Here is a 20,946-nt window from a genome sequence, read left to right on the forward strand (position 1 = left end):
TTTAGTAACTCTTGGGGAATAGTTCTAAATTGCTTTTCAAAATAGCTGTACCAATTCAGAATAATCCCCTTCCCTAATAGTTCGTTTATGTGCCTGTTTTCCTATGAACCTTCCAGCATTTTTCATTTTCCATTTTTGTTAACTTTGCTGATGGCTATGATTTGACCCTCATAGATAGTTTAATTTGCGTTTCTCTAATTATCAGTGACTTAGAACATTTTAAAATATGACTATACTAGCTTAGATTTCTTCCTTTGGAAATTGCCTATTCAATATCCCTTGCTCATTTATCAATTTCATAATGGTTCTTATTCTTATAAATTTGAATAAGTTCCTTATATGTCTTGGAAATGAGACCTTTGTCAAAAAAATTTGCTGCAAGGATTTTTTCCCCTCATAACCTATTTCCCTTCTAATTTTAGCTTCCCTTCTAATTTAAAATTAGAAAATGGGTATTCTCTTTTATTGTGCAAAACCTCTTTACTTTTATGTTATCAAGATTATCCGTTTTATCATTTGTGATCATCTCTGTCTTGTCGTGAACGGTTTCCTCATCCATGGATCTGAAAGTTCATTTTCTTTCTTTGCTCCTCTAATTTATTATGCTATTACCCTTTATGGCTAAACCATGTGTCTGTTTGGGGCTTATTTATTTATTATGTGGTGTGAACCTAGGTTCTAGACCTAGTTTCTGCCAGACTGCTTTCCAGTTTCTTCAGCTTTTTTTGTTGAGAGTTTTTGTTTTGAAAAGTTTTTTTTTTTGCAAGTCCTTAGGTAGGTTAATCTAGTAATGCTAGGCTACCTTATGTTGTGTGACTAACCTATTCCATTTATCAACCTCTCTTTTTTAACTATCATCAAATTGTTTTTGATGGTTTGGCCTTCTTTGTGTTTTCTTTTGTATGTTTTAAAAATACTTCAAAAACTCTCTTTTCTTTCTTTTTTTTCTTTCTGCACCCCTTCTTGTTGCATCCTGCTGTTAGTGCCTTATTCCTCTCAATTCCATACTCTACCAAATTGTTAAAAAAAGAAAAGAAAAGAAAAACTCACAAATATGCATGATGAAGCAAAAAAAATTCTCCTGTTTCTTTCTGTGAGAGGGCCCACAGGTTTTCAATGGGGTTTAAATCAGAATTTTCAGGCTATTGAAGCATTTTTATTTCCATCTCTTGAATAAATTTAGCCTTCATGATGTGTGGCATGGTAAATGTCATGTTACAGTATGCATCTCCTTTTGAGAATTTCCATAAGTCTGGAATAATTCTGGTACTTAGTATATAAATATTATCAGAGTTTATCACTCTCTCAATGGGGATAAGCCTTCCAGTCCCATTAGAAGTAAAAAAAAAATTCTTTTTTTATTTTGGGGGGGTGATAAGAAATATCCTTTTATTTGATTGGAGAAGTTGAACACGACAGTCCTTATTAAAATGGTGTGTGTGGGGGAAATAAAAAAAAAAAAGTTGTTAATTCCAACTTCCTGGAATGGAGGCCCTGCAGTTGGGGCATTCAAGCTTCTTGCAGGAGGTGAGATTTTAGCTGGGATTTGCAGGAAACCAGGGAAGCCAAGAATCAGAGGTGATGAGTAAGAGAATTCTAGGCACAAGGACCAGCCAATGAAAACTCCAGCAGTTGGGAGGAAATGAAGTTTTTGATGAAGGAATAGGAAGGAGCCCAGTGTCACTGGGACACAGAATGTGTGGAAGGGAGTATGGTGTAAGAAGACTGAGGGGCAGCTGGGTGGTGCAGTGGATAGAGCACTGGATCCGAGTTCAGATGTGGTTCAGACACTTGACCCTTACTAGCTGTGTGATGCTGGGCAAGTCACTTAACCCCAGTTGCCTCACCAAAGGAAAAAAAAAAAGACTGAAAAAGGAGAAAGGTGACAGTTTACGAAGGCTTTAAATGTCAGAGGTTTTCTTATTTGATCTTGGAGGTAATAGGGAGCCACTGGAATTTTTGAAGGGGGTGAGGGGGTGACATGTTCAGTCTCATACTTTAGGAAGAGCATTTTGACAGTTGAATAGATGGTGAACTGAAGTGGGGGAAGACTTGAGGTAGGGAAACCAAACAAGAAGCGATTACAATAGTCCAGGTGATGAGGGATAGCGGGTTCAGAGGAGAGATGGGGTCTATACAAAACATACAGAGATGGCAGATGTTGGCAACACGTTAGATATAGGGGTGGGGCAAGACTGAGCAAGGAGAATGACACTTAGGCTTTAAGCCTAAGTGACTGGGAGGAAGATGGCAGGAAGTTAGGAAGAGGGAGGGGATTGGGGGGAGACAAGGAGGTCAGTTTTGGACATGCTGAGTTTAAGCTGGCATCCAGTTGGAGATGTTTAGTAGGTCCTGAACATAGTACAGGCTAACTAAAAAATTAAGAAAAAAGTTAGGCTTGAAGAAATTTTTGGTTAATTACCTACAAAAATATCTATTTCCATTGTAAAATTACTTTTTTTTCCTTTTAATGAACTTGTTGTCTCAGCCTCCCCCCATGCTGGAGAATTCACTTTTTACTGGTCTCAGACTTTACCCCAGGTGACTTCTGGGGAGACAGAACTGGTCTCTCTGACGATGCGCTTGCTTTTCTTTCTGACCTAGTCGGGCCCCACATGTGCTGGCTCTCTTACCCCAGTTCCTTCTGTTTCTCAATTCTCTTGCTAAGCACGTTTGCAGCACAGCATACACTACAATTTGCTATGTATCCTGGATATCAAACTCTCAGGGATGTTGGATGCAAAAATGGTTTCCCATTTGGTGATTTCCCTTCTTGTCCTAGCTGTATTGCTCTAGTTCATACAAAAACCCTTCAGTTTCATGTAACAGAAATGATCTGTTTTATCCTTTCTGATCAGTGCCATCCCTCACTGATTATTCTTCTAGCAACAGTAGCAAAAGGTACCTGATCTTGTTCTCTTCTGAATTGTTTATATTGTGATATATATGTATATATATACACATACACATATATATGTACGTATATATATATATATACACACATATACACACATATATTCAGGTAGCATCTCGATTTTGAGCTGATTTGTCATATGATGTGAGATGCTTGTGTAAGCCTAATTTCTGCCAAACTCCTTTGCAGTTTTCTCAGTAGTTCTTGTCAGATTAGAAATTCTTCCCTTCACAGAAACTGGGCAGAGTGGTGGCTGTGGTGCTGGAGGGGGCCTCAGGAAGGCCTGAGTTCCATTGACACTCTCCAGCTGTGTCACCTTGGGCAGATCACTTCACTTGTCTCATTTGTAGAATAGGGATGATCGTAGCACTTTCCTCGCAGGGTTGTTTATTATAAGAAGCAATGGATATCATAGATGTAAAATGCTTTGTAAACCTTAAAGTGCTATAATAGTGTGAGCTGGCATTATTGTTGGTCTATTTTCTCTGATTTTTCAAGTGGCTTATTGAACTTGATTGTTTCTGATGCTTGTTTATCAATGGTTTGGATGATTACAGCTTTATAATCTAATTTGAGGACTGGGAAATGCTGTGCTTCGCTCATTTCTACATTTAAAAACAATATTTTCCTGGAGATTCTAGACTTTTTTTTCTTGAATTGTTTTGTCTAGCTCTACAAAGTACCCTCTTAAAGGTAGTTTGATTGATATAGTAATAAATTTGTTATTATTTTAGATAATAGTCATTTTTATTATATTGGTATAGCCCAACCATGAGCAGTGGATATTCCTCCATTAATTTGTCATTATTTCTTCAAATGATGTTAGGTAATTATATTAATAAAAGTTTTAAGTGTGCCTTGATAAATTGACTCTTAAATATTTTAAGCATTTTGTATTAATTTTAATCACTTTCCTTTGAATTTTGCTGTTATATAGAAGTGCTGAAAATTTGTATGGATCTATTTTGTATCTTGGTACTTTATTAGAGCTATTGATTGTCTCAATTAAATGCTGATTCTCTGGGATTTTTTTTTTTTGGTAAACCAAAGTACTCTTTTGTAGATAAAACAAATATTTAGGATCTCTTCATCATTGTCAGTTTTTCAAATCTCTTTAAATCAGTGCTGAATTTCATGACCGACTAAGTAATGTTGATAAACTGAAGAACAGATACGAACTTCTTACAGTCGTCATGATGCCTCCTGAAGGGGAAGAGGAAAAAACGCAAGCCTACTATGTAATAAAGGTATTGTCATAGACTCACTCAATCATCAAATAAAGGGACCTTGGCAACCATTGAATCTAAACCCCTTATTCTACAGCGGAGGAAACAGGCTCAGAGATTTGCTCAGGGTCCTGGCAGAGCCTGGATTCAAAACCAGATCTTCTGACTTACTTTCTCTTGTCAAAGTACTCAAGGTTGTTACTTGAGGGAATTGATTGATCCTGAGGAGCCAGTATTCAGGACCTTCTATTCAATAAAGTACATACTCAACATTCCCTTTGTGCCAGGTACTATACTAGCTGCTGGGGATCACAACAGTGGGGATGTTTCTTTTAGTTATGCATTCTGGAATGCAGCCCAGCCAAAGTGACTCTAGTCCATTTCTTTCCATAAGTTTGCCATTGGGTATATGAAGACAAAAATTCAATAGTCCCTGCTCTCAGGGTTGAATTCTTCTGGGTGAGGGGGCAGAACAGCAGGTAAACAGATAAGGAAGTACAAAATATCTACCGACCTTTCCGTGTTGGGGCGTGATCTTGCATCTTTTCCATACACAGGATGTGGTATCCCAGTGTTGCTTCCTAGCCCTCTGCTCCTCTCTAAGCAGGAGATACAGCAGGGGAGATGTGGGGTGGGGACAGTTTTTCTACATCTCAAGGGCGAAGGAGAGAGAAGAACAAGAAACTCTTGGCTACCATCTTCCTTTTCCCCATTTTGGGCTTTTTTTTTTTTTTGAACGAGTCATCATGCCTCAGTTTCATTGATGACTCATCAATAAGAGATTGATGTTTTCTCCCCAAGTAAGCTTTTGGTTTTACAGGGGAGTTTAGCCTTATTTTGACCTAAATTTAATGAAATTGTTATATTTGAAAATTACTTAAAATGTTGGACAGGGAATGACTACATTGAAATAAAAATTGTTATGGACATGTAGGTGTCAGAATTTTATTTTAACATCAGTGTTTCTAATCTGAGGGTCCAAGGGCCAGTACTCAATAGTCCTTGATTTAGAAATGCTGCTTCATGTTCTGTCTGGGATGATGGATTTCCATTTTTGTACAGACTCCATAGATCAGTGTACATATCCCATGGTGGACAGTGAGGTTGGGATCGTGCTAGGCGTTGGGGCCACTGGTGAGAGAGACCCTGGCACAACCGCAAAAGGTCAAGCACTAAAAAATGAAACGACTCGGTTTCAGTTGAGAAAACCATTTGTTAAAAAGATCCCTGTATAAACAAACGCACACGTATCATCCCAAGTCAAGTCAACACCCAGAAGAATGCTTGTCAGCCCTGGCTTTATAGAATTGGAGAGAGTTCACTAGGTCGGGATGAATTTCCACTAGGAAAAAATAATAAAGGGGGATCTTCACACCTGGAGATGACTTTGTCTACAACATCTGGAGGTTTAATCTTTCTAGCTTGCGGGGGAAGGCGGGGTTGGTATGATGGTCTCTCAAAGAGAGGTCACTTTTCCTTGTATCAATCGCTTGATCAGACATAGCGCTTCCTGTATTTCACAGGCAGCACAAACCAAGGAAGAGCTTCAGCGTGAAGGTGACAATCTGGATATCCAGATACACAAGGCCGAGAAAGAGATCTACGCCCTAGAAAACACGCTGCGAGTGCTGAACACCTGTAACTCCAACTACAAACAGTCCTTTAAGAAAATCACTCCCACCAGTACGTGGAACAGGCTTCTGTGCTTTTTCATGAGTTGCATGCAGTGAAAGCTGCTGTGCTGTTAGTCTGAATCATATGAAGCACCTACTATGTGCCATACCCCATGCTAAGCACTGGTGATGCAAAGAAAGGCAAAAAAACCAACACCCCCTAACTTTGAGGAGCTCACAGTCTAACAGGGAGACAACATTCAAATAATTATGTGCAAATAAGCTGTAGATAAGATCAATTGGGTATGAATCATTGCCAGATAAACAAGAGGGTTAAGTCATTCCACCAACAAGCACCACTTGACTGGACCAGAATAATGAGTGGAAAGTCTTATTCATAGCTGACCTAGGATCTTTATGGTGTCTTTTTTCTAATAATGCATTTGTATCTAATGGCAGTGTTGTGGCAAAGACTCTGGCACCCCATCAGTCTCCATCCCCTTCCCCCCCACCCATTACCTTATTATTTCCATTTATTTCTAATCAAAACCACTGCCTTAACTTCTGATGTCGTTACAAGTTTTTCTAATCATTGTTCCTTGAGAAGCGATGGATTACCAGTCCGAAAATGGGTTAAAAGTGGATTTTAAAATAAGATCAGATTAGAGTCATTCAGGCCTGAGGTTCCAGTTAGGAAGCTGGTGGAGAATGATAAAATAAAGGTAGCAGCGTCCTTTCAGGGCCACATGACGCTCCCTTCCCTCCTTCACTATGGACTCTGAAGCCATTTCATGGTTGATGCTGATCCTAGGCTCCTTCTTCAGCTTATTGTTCATATAACATGGCTATCCATTTCATTCACACATGAAAACAAAATCCATGAATATTGTTTGATGTGGTGTTAGAGGACAGTAGCAACAAGGTTTGAGTACTGACACTGAGTCCAGAAGTGACCCAAGAAAACCGTCTTTGTTATTGTCTAGTCACCCCTCCTGTGCGGGATTCATTTGATGGCTAAGGCAGTGTGTGCCATGATGTCTGTGTGAGAGACTTCTCCGTGTGTTGAAAATACTTAGTAATTTAGGCAGCCGATATTTAAGTGCCTATTAGGACCCAGGTTGTAGTAGCTATTGGGGTTGCAATAGTCAAATGCAATAGTTCCTGTCCTCAAAGAACTTGTGTTGTCCTGGGTATGATAAGCATTTATTAGGCACCTACTATGTGTAAGGTACTGTTGTAGGGGTTGGGAGTTCAGATACATAGATGAATCATCCCTGCCCTCAAAGATCTTATAGTATAATGAATAAACAGATAAGTAAATGCAAGATAACTGGAGGAGAGGGAGAACATTAGTAACTAGGGATCTGGGAAGGCTGCTCGTAGGCGGTATCATACAAACTAAGTTTTGCAGAAAGTAAAAGATTCTAAGAAGTGGAAGTTAGAGTGCATTCCAGGGGGATGAAACAGCTCGTGCACAGACACTGTGCTAGGAGACTGAATGTTGAGTCTTGGAGATGGCCAGCAGGCCAGCATTTAGAACAAAGGACAAAAAGCAGCGTGAGCTAATTTTGGAGAGATAAATTGGAGCCAGACCAGGGCGGGGCAGTGGGGCATGGGGGGGAGATCTTACACAGCAAAGGAGTAGATACTTTATCCTAGAAGCAGTATGGAGGCAAGGGAGGGTTGGGAAGGCAGGGAATGATCACAACACGTTGGGTCAGGAGATCAGGATATGCCTCTGAGAGGACTGCTTGTAAGTGGATGGGTTAGGGAGTAACTTCGTAAATACTTTGAGCATCCTATGTAAAGTCTGTCTGCTTTGTCTAGCCAGTGCTCAAAAGCTTTGTCCAATCATCTAAAGTCCTTTGAATTATAGGTACTGAATATGAAATGAAAATTAAATTGGAAGAACAAAAAAGAAATGTGGATGAAAAATACAGATACAAGCGGAGACAAATCAGGGAACTTCAGGAGGATATCCAGGTAAAGGACAACAGCGGTGATTCCCGTTTGCAGTGTTTTATGGTTTTCAAGACACTTTCTCTACAGAAGTCCCGGGACCTGGTTACTGTGCCCAGCATCCTCATTTTACAGACACTCCAGGTATTTTTGGTCCCCATTTTGCAAAAGAGGAAACCAAAGCTGAGAAATGTTCAATCATATTTGGCCATGGTTACATGGCTAGTAAGTATCAGTCCAACTCCACTTTTGGTGGTAGTTGAGCATGCTCTTTGCCCCACCCTGCTTGCAATTCTTTCAGCAAACACATCTTCTGTTCCCCGCTCCCCCCCCTTCAGTAGATCAATGGATTTGTGGCTTTATTGATGTGGAGCATTTCTGGTGTGGATGGAAACCCATCTAAGACTTCTGACCCTGTGCAATTCTTGTCCATTAATCCTACATGGTGGACCCACCCATTGGGCTAGAGATACATAGATACATAGTCTACTCTACTCCTCATATTCAATTCTGGGTCCAGCATGTTGTCCTCTGTGTCTACTTCCATTCCATGGTTCCCAGTGGAGCACTTGGGCTGTCCATCTCTTGTATTACTTCTTGCTCCGCTTGCCTTTCAGTTTCTACATTTTTTTCAGGGCCACCCACTTTGGTCACCAACAGAAATACACCACCACCTATGAGTGCCCACTATTCTTTCCCTCGTGACCCTTTAGCTCCCCTGCAACTTGATTCTTCAGAAATTGTGGTATTCCCAGATTTATAACCACAATGCATCATGTGTTTTAAAAAGTAGAGTTTTACACTGGGGAGCAGCTTGAAGTCATTGAAGTAATTACACAACTTCCCAAAATTCAATTTAGCTCACTCTCTGTCTTAATTCTGGGCCCAATTTCATGTTCATCTGAAGAGCTTGTTCCAAATAAATACACTGGTGGACTAAAGCAGTGAACTGGGCATCCAATTGTATGCCGTAGTCTGGAAAGCAGAAGTTTTTATCCATTTAATTTTTCCCGTAGACATTTTTAGGCCAATTTTTTTTCAGACAGTCATGGATCTTGGAGGCCCTGTCAATGTTTGGGGACGTGCTGATTGCATCAAACATGATATCATTTGCAAACAGGAGAATCTGGGGGACTTCATCACCTATAATCTTCCACCTCAAACTTACACTATGGATCCTCCATTATTGTGGTGAACAGTTGGGGTGTGCACACATCTCTTTGTTTTATGATTCTTTTGCTGTTAAGAGGGTCATTGAATGGAGTTATCTCTAGATTCTCATTTAACAAGGAATCATGTACAACCTTCACATACATATGAATGACCCCCTTGGGAGGAGAGCCTTTTACTGAGTGAAATAAATACCCTTTTGTAATTAGCATGTAATGCACACAGCAGGATTGTTCATTCTCTGTAATTCTCAGTTGTGTGACTGAAGATGTAACCTTTCCTTAGTGTATTTTCTGGCTTTCCTTTTCATATTTTCATCATAGGTGTTATGTACATCTTTCCTCTAAAATTTTTATAAACATGAGAAAGTAAGGACAGAGGCCCACAGTTACTAATATTCTCTTGATTCCCTTTTTTGGGCAGTCATTTTTCAGATGAGCATACTCTGGACTATAGAGAGAAAGTGCTTTGCTCAAGGCCAGATGGCATTTATGGGATTTGGAATAAGATACTCTGACTGCAAATCCAGTGTTCTTTCTGCACTCTTCCTTGCTGCCTTTCACTAGGATGACAGAGTGATAGGGAATGAATGAATAAAAAATGGTCCTCGAGTCGTCGTGTGGCCTGGATCCATTTTGGCTACAGTGCCTACGTACACACTATGCCTCTTCATGATGAGTTGTCCTCACAGGTCTGGGCAGACATAGTGATGTGTGTCAGGATGTTGGTTCATAGGAGGGCCAAGGACAGAGCTCAATGTACCCAGGGGAAAGAAGGATGTGCTTGTTGGTGTGACTGAATAACAAAAAAAAGTCTCTGCAGAAGTTCAAAGGCAGCACATATCCTTAAAGGCCATAAACAGGCCAAGGCAGGGGTGGGGAACCTGTGGCCTCGAGACCACATGTGGTCCTCCAGGTCCTCAAGTGTGGCCCTCTGACTCCAAACTTCACAGAACAAATCCCCTTAATAAAAGGATTTGTTCTGTAAAACTTGGACTTGGTCAAAAGGCTGCTCTCAAGGACCTAGCAGGTCACACACGTGTGGCCTTGAGGCTACAGATTCCCCACCCCCGGGCCAAGGCTTCTGAGAGATGTTTTCACTTTCATGGGGGATCATAAATTTAGAGCTGGAAAGGATGAGATCCATAGTCGCTCAAAAGAGTTTGGCCCAACTATCCACACAAGAAAAACTAATTGGATGAAGAATGCCTCTTGTTGAGATGGTGGAATGTGGAAGGATGGACACTCTGGAGATCTATATCTTGGATAGACACCACAGACCGACAACATGCTGGACCCAGAATTGAATATGAGGAGTAGAGTAGGCTGGATTGCCTTCAGGTAATTGTAAAGGGCTTTTAATGTGGCCTTAGTCATTATTCTCACTGAAGTAAAGACCCATTATTGTCCATACCAACATCCTTTTTGTGATGCTTTTCTAATCTAGCTCTCAGAATAGTGCCTCTGGGAGAATTGTAAATGCTTTGGGGGAGATTTCATCCCTGCATACATTTGACGTTTCCAATCAGAGGGTCACTGAACAAAATTGTCTCTCTGGTTGCATCTTGTTGCATCCTTTTGAGAGGAAAACCTTCCACATAGAATTTTGCTCCAATGAATAATGACTTTTAAAATAGCTAACAAGTGTTAAACATAGTAGGATGTTGTTTGAGTCAATTGTGTGATAGTTAAAGGGGGGGGGGGGGTCCGCTGGAGAACACTATTTTTGAAAGCCTGCCAGTGCCCTTCTCAGATCTTCCTCAGGGTAACTATGACCATGCAAAAATACAGATACCAGCCTAGACTAAGAATAAAGCTAAAGGATAAGATAACAAATGGAATGTGGGATCGTTTGTTAACAGTTAAATATACAATGATTTTTTTTGTTTTGTTTTGCTTTAGAGTGGGATGGGGGGGGTCATTAATGCCTGGGTGAATTAGTTAAGGCCTTTTCAAAGAGATGGAACTAGAGGTGAGCTTGAAAGAGGAAGAGAGGTGAGTCCCCTGAGGAGGAGGTGAGGAGGACGAGCATTCCTGGTTTAGGGCCGAAGGCCCGGAAGAGGGTGTGGCTGGAGTTGAGAGTGTGTGAAGGAAGATCTGGATAAGGGGGTTTATCTAACGTGCATTGTTTTTATCAACATCTGTGAAAAACATTCTGGATTTTCAAGCAGCAGAAAGCATTGGGTAGTGAATACAGAGCTGGTCTTAGCGGCAGGAACAGCTGAGTCAAGCCCCGTCTCTGCCATGGCTGTGCAATACAACTCTAAATTTAGAGTAGAAGCTGCTGAATAGTATTGGTGAAGGGGATTTTCTCACCACGGAACTCCTGACACCGGTGAAGTCCAGATCTAGTCAGAAAAAAAGAGAAACAGAAACCAAAAAACAACTCCTAAAGAGTTTTATACGGGCCCATTTTCCCTTCACATAATCAAAGTTCATATGATCTTAGACTTGATCTGGAAGGGACTTCACGGGCCATTTGCTCTAACCCCTTTAGTTTACAGATGAAGAAAGTAAGGATTAGGACGTGCCTGAGGTCATATAGATGTAAGTGGTCAAGGCAGGATTTGAACTCAGATCCCTTAATTTCAAAGCCAGTGCTCTTCCTGCTTTAGTCAATCAGTCAACAAACATTTCTTATGTGCCAGGAAGTGTGCTAAGCACTGGGGATACAAAGAAAGGCAAAAGCATGGTCTTTGCCTTTGGGGAGCGCACATGCTGATGGGAGAAACAAATTACAAATAATGACGTAAATATAAGATAAACACAATGTAAGTGGAAAGTAATTTTAGAGGGAAGGGAATAGCAGTGAGGTGATTAGGGAAACTCCCCTGTAGAAGGTAGGATTTGATCTGAGTTGAAAGAAGTCAGGGAAGCTTTACTGTTCTCTCATAATGCACATAATACCACCTAAAATAAGAGAAATGCAATTTGAAGAACTGAACATATTTACCTGTAAGGCATATTAATACTTTGTAACCCACAGAACATGGAACACACTTTAGAAGTCTTGAAAAATCTAATAAACAATTGCAAAGAAAGGTTTGCCAAGAAGCAGGTTTACGTGATTGACTTAAGCACTGGCACTGAAGAGCAGAAGCCCAAAATAGAGAGAGTCAAGAGACAGGTATTGGCATCTTTTAAAACTTGTCTTAGTAGAATTGATACTTTCTGAAATGACAAATAGTAACCGAATAGTTATTTTTTGAGAAAATGTATTTGACAATTGAAATGACCTTTAAAAAATCTCATCTGTTGACTCAAGTCAAACTGTGATGGTGTCTTTCCCCCAAAACAGTGTACTAAACTCACCAAAGAAATCCGTCTTGCAAGGAAAACTGAAGAACCGACTATAGAAGAATATGATATCAGTCTTCGAGAAATCAAAGACTATAACAAATCCATTGACAAGTTGTTAGTTGAGGCTACCTTAGAAAATCCTGAATTATCTGGCATTTTCCAGACATACTTTCAACAGGTAATACCTTCTCTTAAGCACTTCATTTATGTAGAATTATAATGAGTGGGTTTTCAATAAATGCATTAATGTGGTGTAGTGGAAAGAACATTTGCTTTAGAGTAGAGAGGCCTGGGTTCAAATCCCAGTGCTGCTACATGGGACCTTGGGTAAGTTCTTTAATTTCTATAGCCCTTGTTCCATCATCTGTTAAATAATGGGGTTGGATGACAAGATCCCCGAGTTACTTCCAATCCACCTCTAAATCCTATGATAAAAAGAATGAATAGCAGATGAACATAAATGTTTTCCATAGCATCAGGCATGAAGTGATTGATACGCAGTGAAATAAAAACCTGTCTAATCCAGTCATAATGAGCAATATACCATGTTCTCCTAGGTGGGTTTGGAACTACCGACAGCGAGTACTACAATCAGCCGCCGTGCATCTAGTTCTTCTTCTCAGAGCTCACTATCAGCACGGTGAGTGGTGATGTTCCCACATCCTAAAATTGATTGTGGAGGGTCTTAATGCTCCTACTGATGCTGTTAAACTCTATGACTAGTCTAGGCTCCCTTGCATACCACCATAGCTATCCCATTGGGTAGGGGATGGGAGTAGACTTTCCCTTTCAGCTCCCTGCCTGCGTCACTGGCTGCTGGGGCTGTTGAGATGGGCAGCAGGCTCAGGGAGGATCCCCCTTTAGACCCTGCAGGAAGGCACATGTTCTAGGGCCTGGAAGGAGAAGCTATGAAACTAAATCTACAGTAGGGCTCCTCCTGTCACAGTCATGGTATGTCAGCCTCAGCTTGTGAGAAGAATCAGGGGTGGTTAGGTTGCTGCTGCTGAGGTGAAGGCCAGAAAGTGAGTTGAACCAAGAATGAAGTGAGCATGTCTAGGACTAGATGTTATTCACCAGAGTAGGCCTCAGGGTGGATGGCTACAAGTGAGGAGGTGGATAAGTCCAGAGAGTGAGTTACTCAACGACTGGTCAGCATTTAGTAAGTGTCTATGTGCCAGGCACTGTGCTAGCGCTAGGAATACAAATATAAGAAGCCAAGGCAGTCCGTGCCCTCAAGGAGCTTATGTTATAACAGGAGAAGACAATATGTAAAGAGACCCTCGAAGTGAGAGGGTGCGTGTGCTGCCAAGCCATGGTTTGGAGTGGCTCAGACGGGATGTGGAAACCTGATTCTGGCGGAAATAATGGGAAAGCTCACTTAGCAGAGCCCAGGGGAGCTCCAGGAACAGAGTCCAAAGATTTGGTGGGAAGAGGATGAGGAGGAAAATGAGGCTGGAGTCCAGGTGGTATGGTTTGGAAGGTCATATCCACATATATCATCTATACTCACAGATGATGCTTTTTGTAACGTAAAAGAGCTTTTAGACTTTGGCCACTTGGCTTGTTTGTCCTAATGTCTGACACTCATTTACTGGAAAGGGAATGTATTAAAGTTCTGAGTGTGATTGTTTCTTGGTGCAATTAATTCTGTTAGCCAGAATACTATCAATTGGAATGCAACCAATTTTTCTGTGCTTTTTCTAATAAGGTAATACCAGTATTTCTAATGTTAAATTTAGAACCACTAGTGTCTTTGATCTGTCACTTCATACAAAAGACAGCTGTCCCACAACCACACACTATGCTTTGATCCTTCTTTTGGTTTTACCTCTTAGATAAGTATCATTGCCCTTGTCCCCACACTGGCATAACAAGCAATTGGTTCAAACATTTCCACGTTTTAGAAATCATTCCACGTGGATGGGAATTCTTTGTGGGCAAGGGTAGAGCTACAGATATGATCCTCTTTTCCTTTCTTTACCATTTGGATGCTATTTCCATCTGGTAGCATCTTGGGTACTCTCAGTTTTATGTCCAAATGCAATGATTTCCTGACATCAATGCTAGGAGCTCCAGAGAAAAACCTGGGCAATGGTTCCTTTCTGTTTGTGTGCTTTCATTTTCATCTAGAAATGCTCCTGGGATGGATATTCAGGCTCAGTTGGGTCTGATGCCAAGCCTTTTGCAGATGTGTTTGCCCTGATTTCGAGGGTAATGTTGCTTGTAATCATCTATAGATGAGCCTATGGTCTAACTCATGTTGCCCTTCCTGGCTATATCACTCTAGCTGGGAGACAAAGCCTTTTCTGAGGCAGTTTCTGAGCTTTTTTTTTTGCCTGTTATGGTGATCACTTATATGTGTTAAAGTTCTGTGGGAAATGGTGATAGGTATCAAGGTCCTTGCATTTATCTGTTTGGCTTTTCAGCATCAGTAGCTTATTTGAAAAGTCAGATGAGGATTCTTGTAATAGCCCTTGAATTCTACTGTAACCATCTGATCATCAGTGGTTTGATGGCACACAGATCAGACAAGTGATTTGGAAACAATTCCCACATAATTAATTGGCTTTCCTGTATTAAGACAGAGGCACCTTTATTCTTTGGTGAGATTTGGTGCTTACCATACCCCGTGCCTTTAAAACATCCTCTTGAAGAATGTAATCACGTTATAGAAGCTTCAGGGTTGGTTGGTTTTAGCTTTAAGGCTTCTGAGTAAATGATACGTCTGTGGTCTTTTTCAGATTTCAGTCTTGAACATGTTGTGCAGCATGTTTTTGTTTTTTTTTTTTTTTTGCCATTGGCTTCCATAACTATTTTTGAATTGAAGTCACTAAGTATCAGTGTCTTTATTGATAGATCCATCGGAGATCCTGAGCCTCAGGATGACAAAAGTCACAAGGGGCCAGTTCCTTTCAGGGACTCAGATTGGGATCCAAGTGCCTGGCCTCATGCAGGATACCTTCTAGGTGTATGTCATTCCATCTTGGAATGAGACTCTAGAGCTAGTGCTGAATGAATTCAGTCTGGAAGGGGAAGGGGGATCTCTCATTTTCTTATCTGACTTCCCCAACACTTAGTACCAGTTCCTAATGTTTGGATTAAGAAGTCACTAGCTAATGCCACTATATTAATAGCATTTTCAGTCATCACAGGACCTTGAAGGGTGAAGTTCCAAATCAACTTTTTTTCCCACTATCCTATAACTGTGTAATTTTCTGCCAAAGTTATAAGCATTTCCTCTTGCCATCTCTACTCCTACCTTCATTTCTATCCACCTGTCTTCTCTCTGGAAAGACTGTCTTCACCCATCCTGTTCCATTATGCCTTCTGCACTCTGCTCTAATAAAAAAATATGCACACACACATATATATGTATACATAAATATCCTATTCATCTTATACCCTTTTCCATTTTCTGGTATTCATGGATACCTGGCTTTCTCTAGAAGATACCACATCTCTGACCTGGCTTTCTCTAGAAGATACCACATCTCTGACCACCCTTTCCAGCACAGATTGTTCATTTTACTCTCAGCTCAAAGAATGCTTCAACTCCCCACTAGCTAGCTTCCTTGCCCTTCTCTGAGTTTCAGTTCCTCTTCATGTTAATGTTTTCTTGTTAGAATGTAAGCTCACTGAGAGGAACGAATAACTAGTTTTTAAAATTTGTTTATCTCCAGCACTTAACACAAGGCTTGTCTCTCCCTCTTAACATATGACAACAGTTGGAAAAATCATACTTCTTGAGGCTTACTGTCCCTTCCTCTAACATGATCACTTTACAACTTTTCTTCCTATGAAGCACACTCCATCCACTTGTATCCCACAATCTAGATGCTTGTTACCATGATACAACAGATTACCCTCTAATTTTTAAAGCTCCGTACCTGTTCTGTTGTCTTTTCTTCCACACCTGCCTCTTGCTCTTCCTGTATCCTTGCAGACCCTCACAAACATGCCTCATTCATATGACATGGCCTTTCAGTTCATCAGTATCCTTAATGGTTATATCAACTCAGCTACCCCACAGCAGTCATGGTTACCCATCATTGCACTACCTCTCTGATTAGAACCTCCCAGCCTTGCAAGGTTGCCTATTCCACTTTGGGATAGGCCTAAATCTGCTTATTTGTAGTCTCTACCCATTACTCCTACTACTTCCTGGGGCCAAGCAGAACAAGTCCTCTTTTACATGACAGCCCACAAAATAATTGAAGATCTTCCCTCCCCTGCAAACAACCTTTTCAGGCTAAACATCCCCAGTTATGTCAGTTTCTCATTTGTCACGGATTAGAGACCCATCACCATTTGGGTTACTGTCCTTTGGATGAGCTCCAGCTTGTCAATATTCTTCCCAAACTGTGGTGCCCAGAACTGTCTCCAGGACTTTTTCCCCTCCCCATTCAACAAGGCAAGAAATACAATACTCATTACAAATATCAAGTCATGCAAAACAAATTTCCATATTAATCATGTTCTGGGAAAAAAAAAAAAAGGAAACATGTCAGTCTGCACTCTGAGTCCATGAGCCCTCTATCTGGAGGTGGGTAGCATTTTTTATCATGGGCCCTTTGGAATGTTCTTGGATCATTGTATTGATCAGAGTGGCTAAGTCTTTCATAGATGAGCATCCTTACAGTATTAATGTTACTGTGTACAATGTTCTCCTGGTTCTGCTCACTTTGCTTCAGTTCATAGGTTTTCCCAGGTTTTTCTAAAAACATCCCCGTTTTAATTTCTAACATATATATCATGATATATGACATGGCATATCATATATACCATAATTTATTCAATCATTCCCTACCTGATGGACATGTCTCTTAATACTTTAGAGGTGAATCCAGGTTGGGTATACCTGGAGTCATCACCTAGAAGCTATTCATGTTTCTAAATGCAGCCCAAGATCTGGTTAACTTTCTTGGCTGGTATGCCACACGTTTGGGTCCTGTTGAGCTTGCAATACAACAAAATTCCCAGATCTTTCCCAAGCCAACTGCTTGGGAGCCATACCTCCCCATATTTGTACTTTTGAAGTCTTTTGAGCCTGTGCAGAAACACAGAAATCAGGTGAGGGTTTGCCGACCACTTTGGCTGGAATGTCAGGTATATGAAGAGCAGTAATGTGAAATAAACCTAGAAAGGTAGATTGGTGTCAGATTATTAATGGCTTTAAACACCACACTAAAAAGCTTGTATTTTATTCTTTAAATAGTAGGAAGACTCACTGAGCAAAAAAACAATCATCAGACTTGTGCTTTAGGGAGATTATTTCAACATTTCTGAGGATGATGAATTAGAGAGACTAGAAGCTGGATGCCCAGGGAGGCCCTTATAATACTCTGGAGGAGAGGTGATTAAGTATTAAATGAGGGTGGTTTGACTGTAAATGAAGAAAGGGATGGATGGAAAAAACATTGTGGAGGCAGAACTGACAAAACTTGGCAAGGGACTGGTGATGGAGGAGTCCAAGATTGTAAACCTGGACATGTAGTATCAATGTACAAGGCTGTAAAGTAGGTAACCCGGATCACTGAACCCACAAAATAGAAGTTTGGAGAAGGGGTAGGTTTTGGGGGGCATGGAATGGGTAGGATAGAGTTCTCTTTTGGACAAGCTGAGTTTAGATACCCACGGGATATCCATACGATGTCCAACCAATTATGGTGATGGAGGACTGGAGCACAGGAAAGAGATGATGGCTGAGTGTATCCATCTTGGGAGGCACGTATAGAAATGATAGTTGAATCCAGGGAAGGTGATCAGTTAGTTAATAAGCATTCATTAAGTGCTTACTATGTGTCAGGCACTGTACTAAGGGCTGGGAATACAAAGAAAAGCAGAAGATATCTGATGGGACAGAGAACATGCCAACAATTACAAAATACGTAGTGTAAATTCGAGGTAATATCAGAGGGAAGGTATTAGCAGTAGGGGGATGGTGGGAGACCCCTCGGAAAGGTCTGTTGCAGAAGGTATGATCGGCACCGAGTCTTCAAGGAAGCCAGAAGATGGAGGTAGGGAAGGGGAGCATTCCAGGTCCAGCCAGTGACAAGGCAGTGTTAAGAGGTGGAGTACTGTGTAGGACAACAGCAAGCAGGCCAGTGTTGCCTACTACTAAAGCAGACTGTCAAGCAAAGAAACTGCCGCAAGCCAAGGTTCTCAACAGTTTATGCAGCCCACTAGAAAGCAGCTTTGGCTTCTCATTGCTCACAAAGGAAAGTGATAAGCAACCATTCTGGTGGGATGCAAAATACCTGCCTGTAAATACAAGTTACCACAGATGACTCTAGTGTTGTTGACAATGATGTCATTGTATTTTGTGAAGGAGTAGATACAGTCATGGTTCCTGGGACTGTCCCAGCTGGAAGGGCCCTCAGAGAATTGGAGCTCCCAGAATGCCTATGTTTAGGTGCTATGCTAGACACTGAGGGATACAAAGGCCAAAATGGAACAGTGTCTGCCCTCAAAAGAGATGTATGAGTGTATAAAACAATGGTTATTTTTCTGAAGGGAAGGGAGAAGCACCAGAAGCAGGGGCCAGAAAAGGTCTCACATGAGCAGTTTTGAGAAAACAAAGGATTCTAAGAGGTAGAAGTAAAGCAGGAGTCTACTCTAGGCATAAGGCATAACCAGGATATGGGATGCCATATATGTGAAAACTGAGACATTTGCCTTTGAATTCTAATGCTTCTGGTGACCTCTCAAAGATCAGCCAGAGTGGTTTGTAATCACATTTGCTATTCCTTCTTCCTCTAACTTAATCCCTTCTGGTCAGAGCATTCAGGTACGCCCTTGCTACATCCTGACATATTTTGTGTCTTAACTCCTCATTGGGCCTATTTTCCTTCTGTTCTTTCCAGTCAAGCTTCTCCTTGGCATGGAAGGCAGAAGTAGTTACACATCTGTCCTGCTTTGTTCTCAGCAGTCAAGGCTCTAGGAGGCCTCTCCCTTCTTTGATCTCTTCCCACCATGTTTAAGACAAGCCCTCACTGAGGGCCTGACACTATCCCAGCAGGAATATGCCTAGCCTGTGTATGTATCCTTTCTTTTCATCACGTTTCCATCCTCTGTACACCTTGAGTCAGCTGATGAGCTCACTGCATGCATACTCTTTAGAAGATAATCCCACCCCTATTCATCAGAATCTCTTTGTTTCAGAAGTTCATTTCTGCAAGCTTCCCATCTATCCCGGACTCACTTCTGTATGATTTTAGGCCACAGGATCCTGTAGGTATTGTTTTTCTCACTGTCCAGAAGTTTGCTTCTCACTACAAGCTATTTCTGTGATTGATGTTGCCAGGAATCTGACTCCTAAATAAACGAAGGCTTCTTCTACTCAATCTTTTAGGACTTGATAAGGGATTTGTTCTAAAAATAATTATTTTTCACTAATTCTGATTTATCTCCTAGGTCGACGAAGAGTGGAGCCTCGGTTAAACCCAAAGTTGTGCAGCTGGGCTTGGAAATCTCTTCACCAGTGGGTTCAGTCAGTCCAGCTAGCTCCAGTAGTGATAAAAGCCTAAAGTGACATTTTTTTAGCTCCAGGATGAATTTACATTTAATGATGTTTTTGAATGTTAAACAAAATGTAGGTGAAGTCTGTACTTAATTATTGTATATTAGTCTACAAAAATATATATTATGCTACTGTTGGAAATTATAAGTGACCAAACAAGTTTTACTTAGGAAAAATATATAATAAAAATGAACAAAAATCACTCAAGTAAAAAACAAACCATTTTTCTAAAGTGTTTTCTCCCTTATTTTGTCTTAGAAGGAAATGGTGTAAAGTATTTTCATATTCTCACAGTAAGGTTGTACTTCGTAAGCAATTTCCTGTCTCCTACCTTAATACAGTAAGGAGGAGTTGTATTAGAAGAGTGCATGCTCATTGTTAAATAATTGTGCTTTTGATGTAAACTATGAAAAAAAAATTCTACCACCAGGAAGATGATGTGTTTTAAGACTAGTCATTCAATCTATTAGGGATCTGAAAGACTTCTCAAAACTCTGAAAGAGAATAGACAGTGTACAGGTTACCCCCAAAGTCTTAGAGCAGTTTTAAGCCTCAGTAGCTTTAAGGCTCAAAAGCCCTTAAACTCTGCAAGGATCTCTGGGATAGCCCATACCTGAGCTTCCCTTTTCCTAGTCTGCAACAAGTAATACTTGTTGAAGGAACTTCTCCATCATGGGCGGTTGGCACACCACATTACTACTTTTACGGGTATCCATTTTTAAAATTAATTTTTAACTCTTAAAAAAGTGTCCAACTCTTCAAAGTGCCCTAGTGATTGAAGGGCTCAAACCTAGTCTTTTAAATGAATCCTAATTACAAAATTTATTTTGTAAAGAAACTTTTGCATTTCACTTTGTTCAAATCTTATATTTATGCAATTAAATTACATTAAATTTTGCTATGCTTAGCAATCTCAATGGGAGAGAAAATTGTAATTTGTCAAGTGTCTGAAAAGCAAGATTCATATTGCACTGTGATGAGAAGAAAACAAAATGAAAAGAATTCAACTTAAGAAGAGTGTGATATTAGTGATCATGTACCAGATAGGATGGGGAACTGTTTTGGCAAAAATGCATAATTTAATTTACCCTGTACTTATGAAATTTTACATTTGCAAGAGAGTAGAATAAATACTTTTTGTGAAGCTTAGATGAAAAAACATGTAATTCTTTGGATGCTGTGATGGGAGAAGGAAGGTCAGATTCAATAAAGATTTTCTTGGTTAATACTTATTATGGCATATAAT

The 20,946-nt window shown here is 40.5% G+C and overlaps 1 protein-coding gene across 4 annotated transcripts in view; it reads left to right on the forward strand.

Annotated features, from left to right (window-relative positions):
• CCDC39 (coiled-coil domain containing 39) overlaps positions 1-20,932 on the forward strand; it is a 54,583-nt gene extending 33,651 nt beyond the window's left edge. For 2 of the 4 annotated variants that reach the window (XM_027875899.1, XM_027875902.1), the window contains 7 exons: positions 4,038-4,161; positions 5,664-5,823; positions 7,630-7,856; positions 11,868-12,008; positions 12,180-12,359; positions 12,739-12,821; positions 19,595-20,932. In XM_027875899.1, coding sequence (XP_027731700.1) covers positions 4,038-4,161; positions 5,664-5,823; positions 7,630-7,856; positions 11,868-12,008; positions 12,180-12,359; positions 12,739-12,821; positions 19,595-19,712 — 1,033 coding nt within the window. In that variant the 3' untranslated portion in view covers positions 19,713-20,932. The remainder of the gene's footprint in view (positions 1-4,037; positions 4,162-5,663; positions 5,824-7,629; positions 7,857-11,867; positions 12,009-12,179; positions 12,360-12,738; positions 12,822-19,594) is intronic. The other 2 variants (XM_027875901.1, XM_027875903.1) reach the window with 2 other exon arrangements.
• Positions 20,933-20,946: the final 14 nt, after the last annotated feature.

This window comes from Vombatus ursinus, unplaced genomic scaffold (genome assembly GCF_900497805.2).
Source record: "Vombatus ursinus unplaced genomic scaffold, bare-nosed wombat genome assembly UNPS02014810.1, whole genome shotgun sequence".
Classification (NCBI taxonomy): Eukaryota; Metazoa; Chordata; class Mammalia; order Diprotodontia; family Vombatidae; genus Vombatus; species Vombatus ursinus.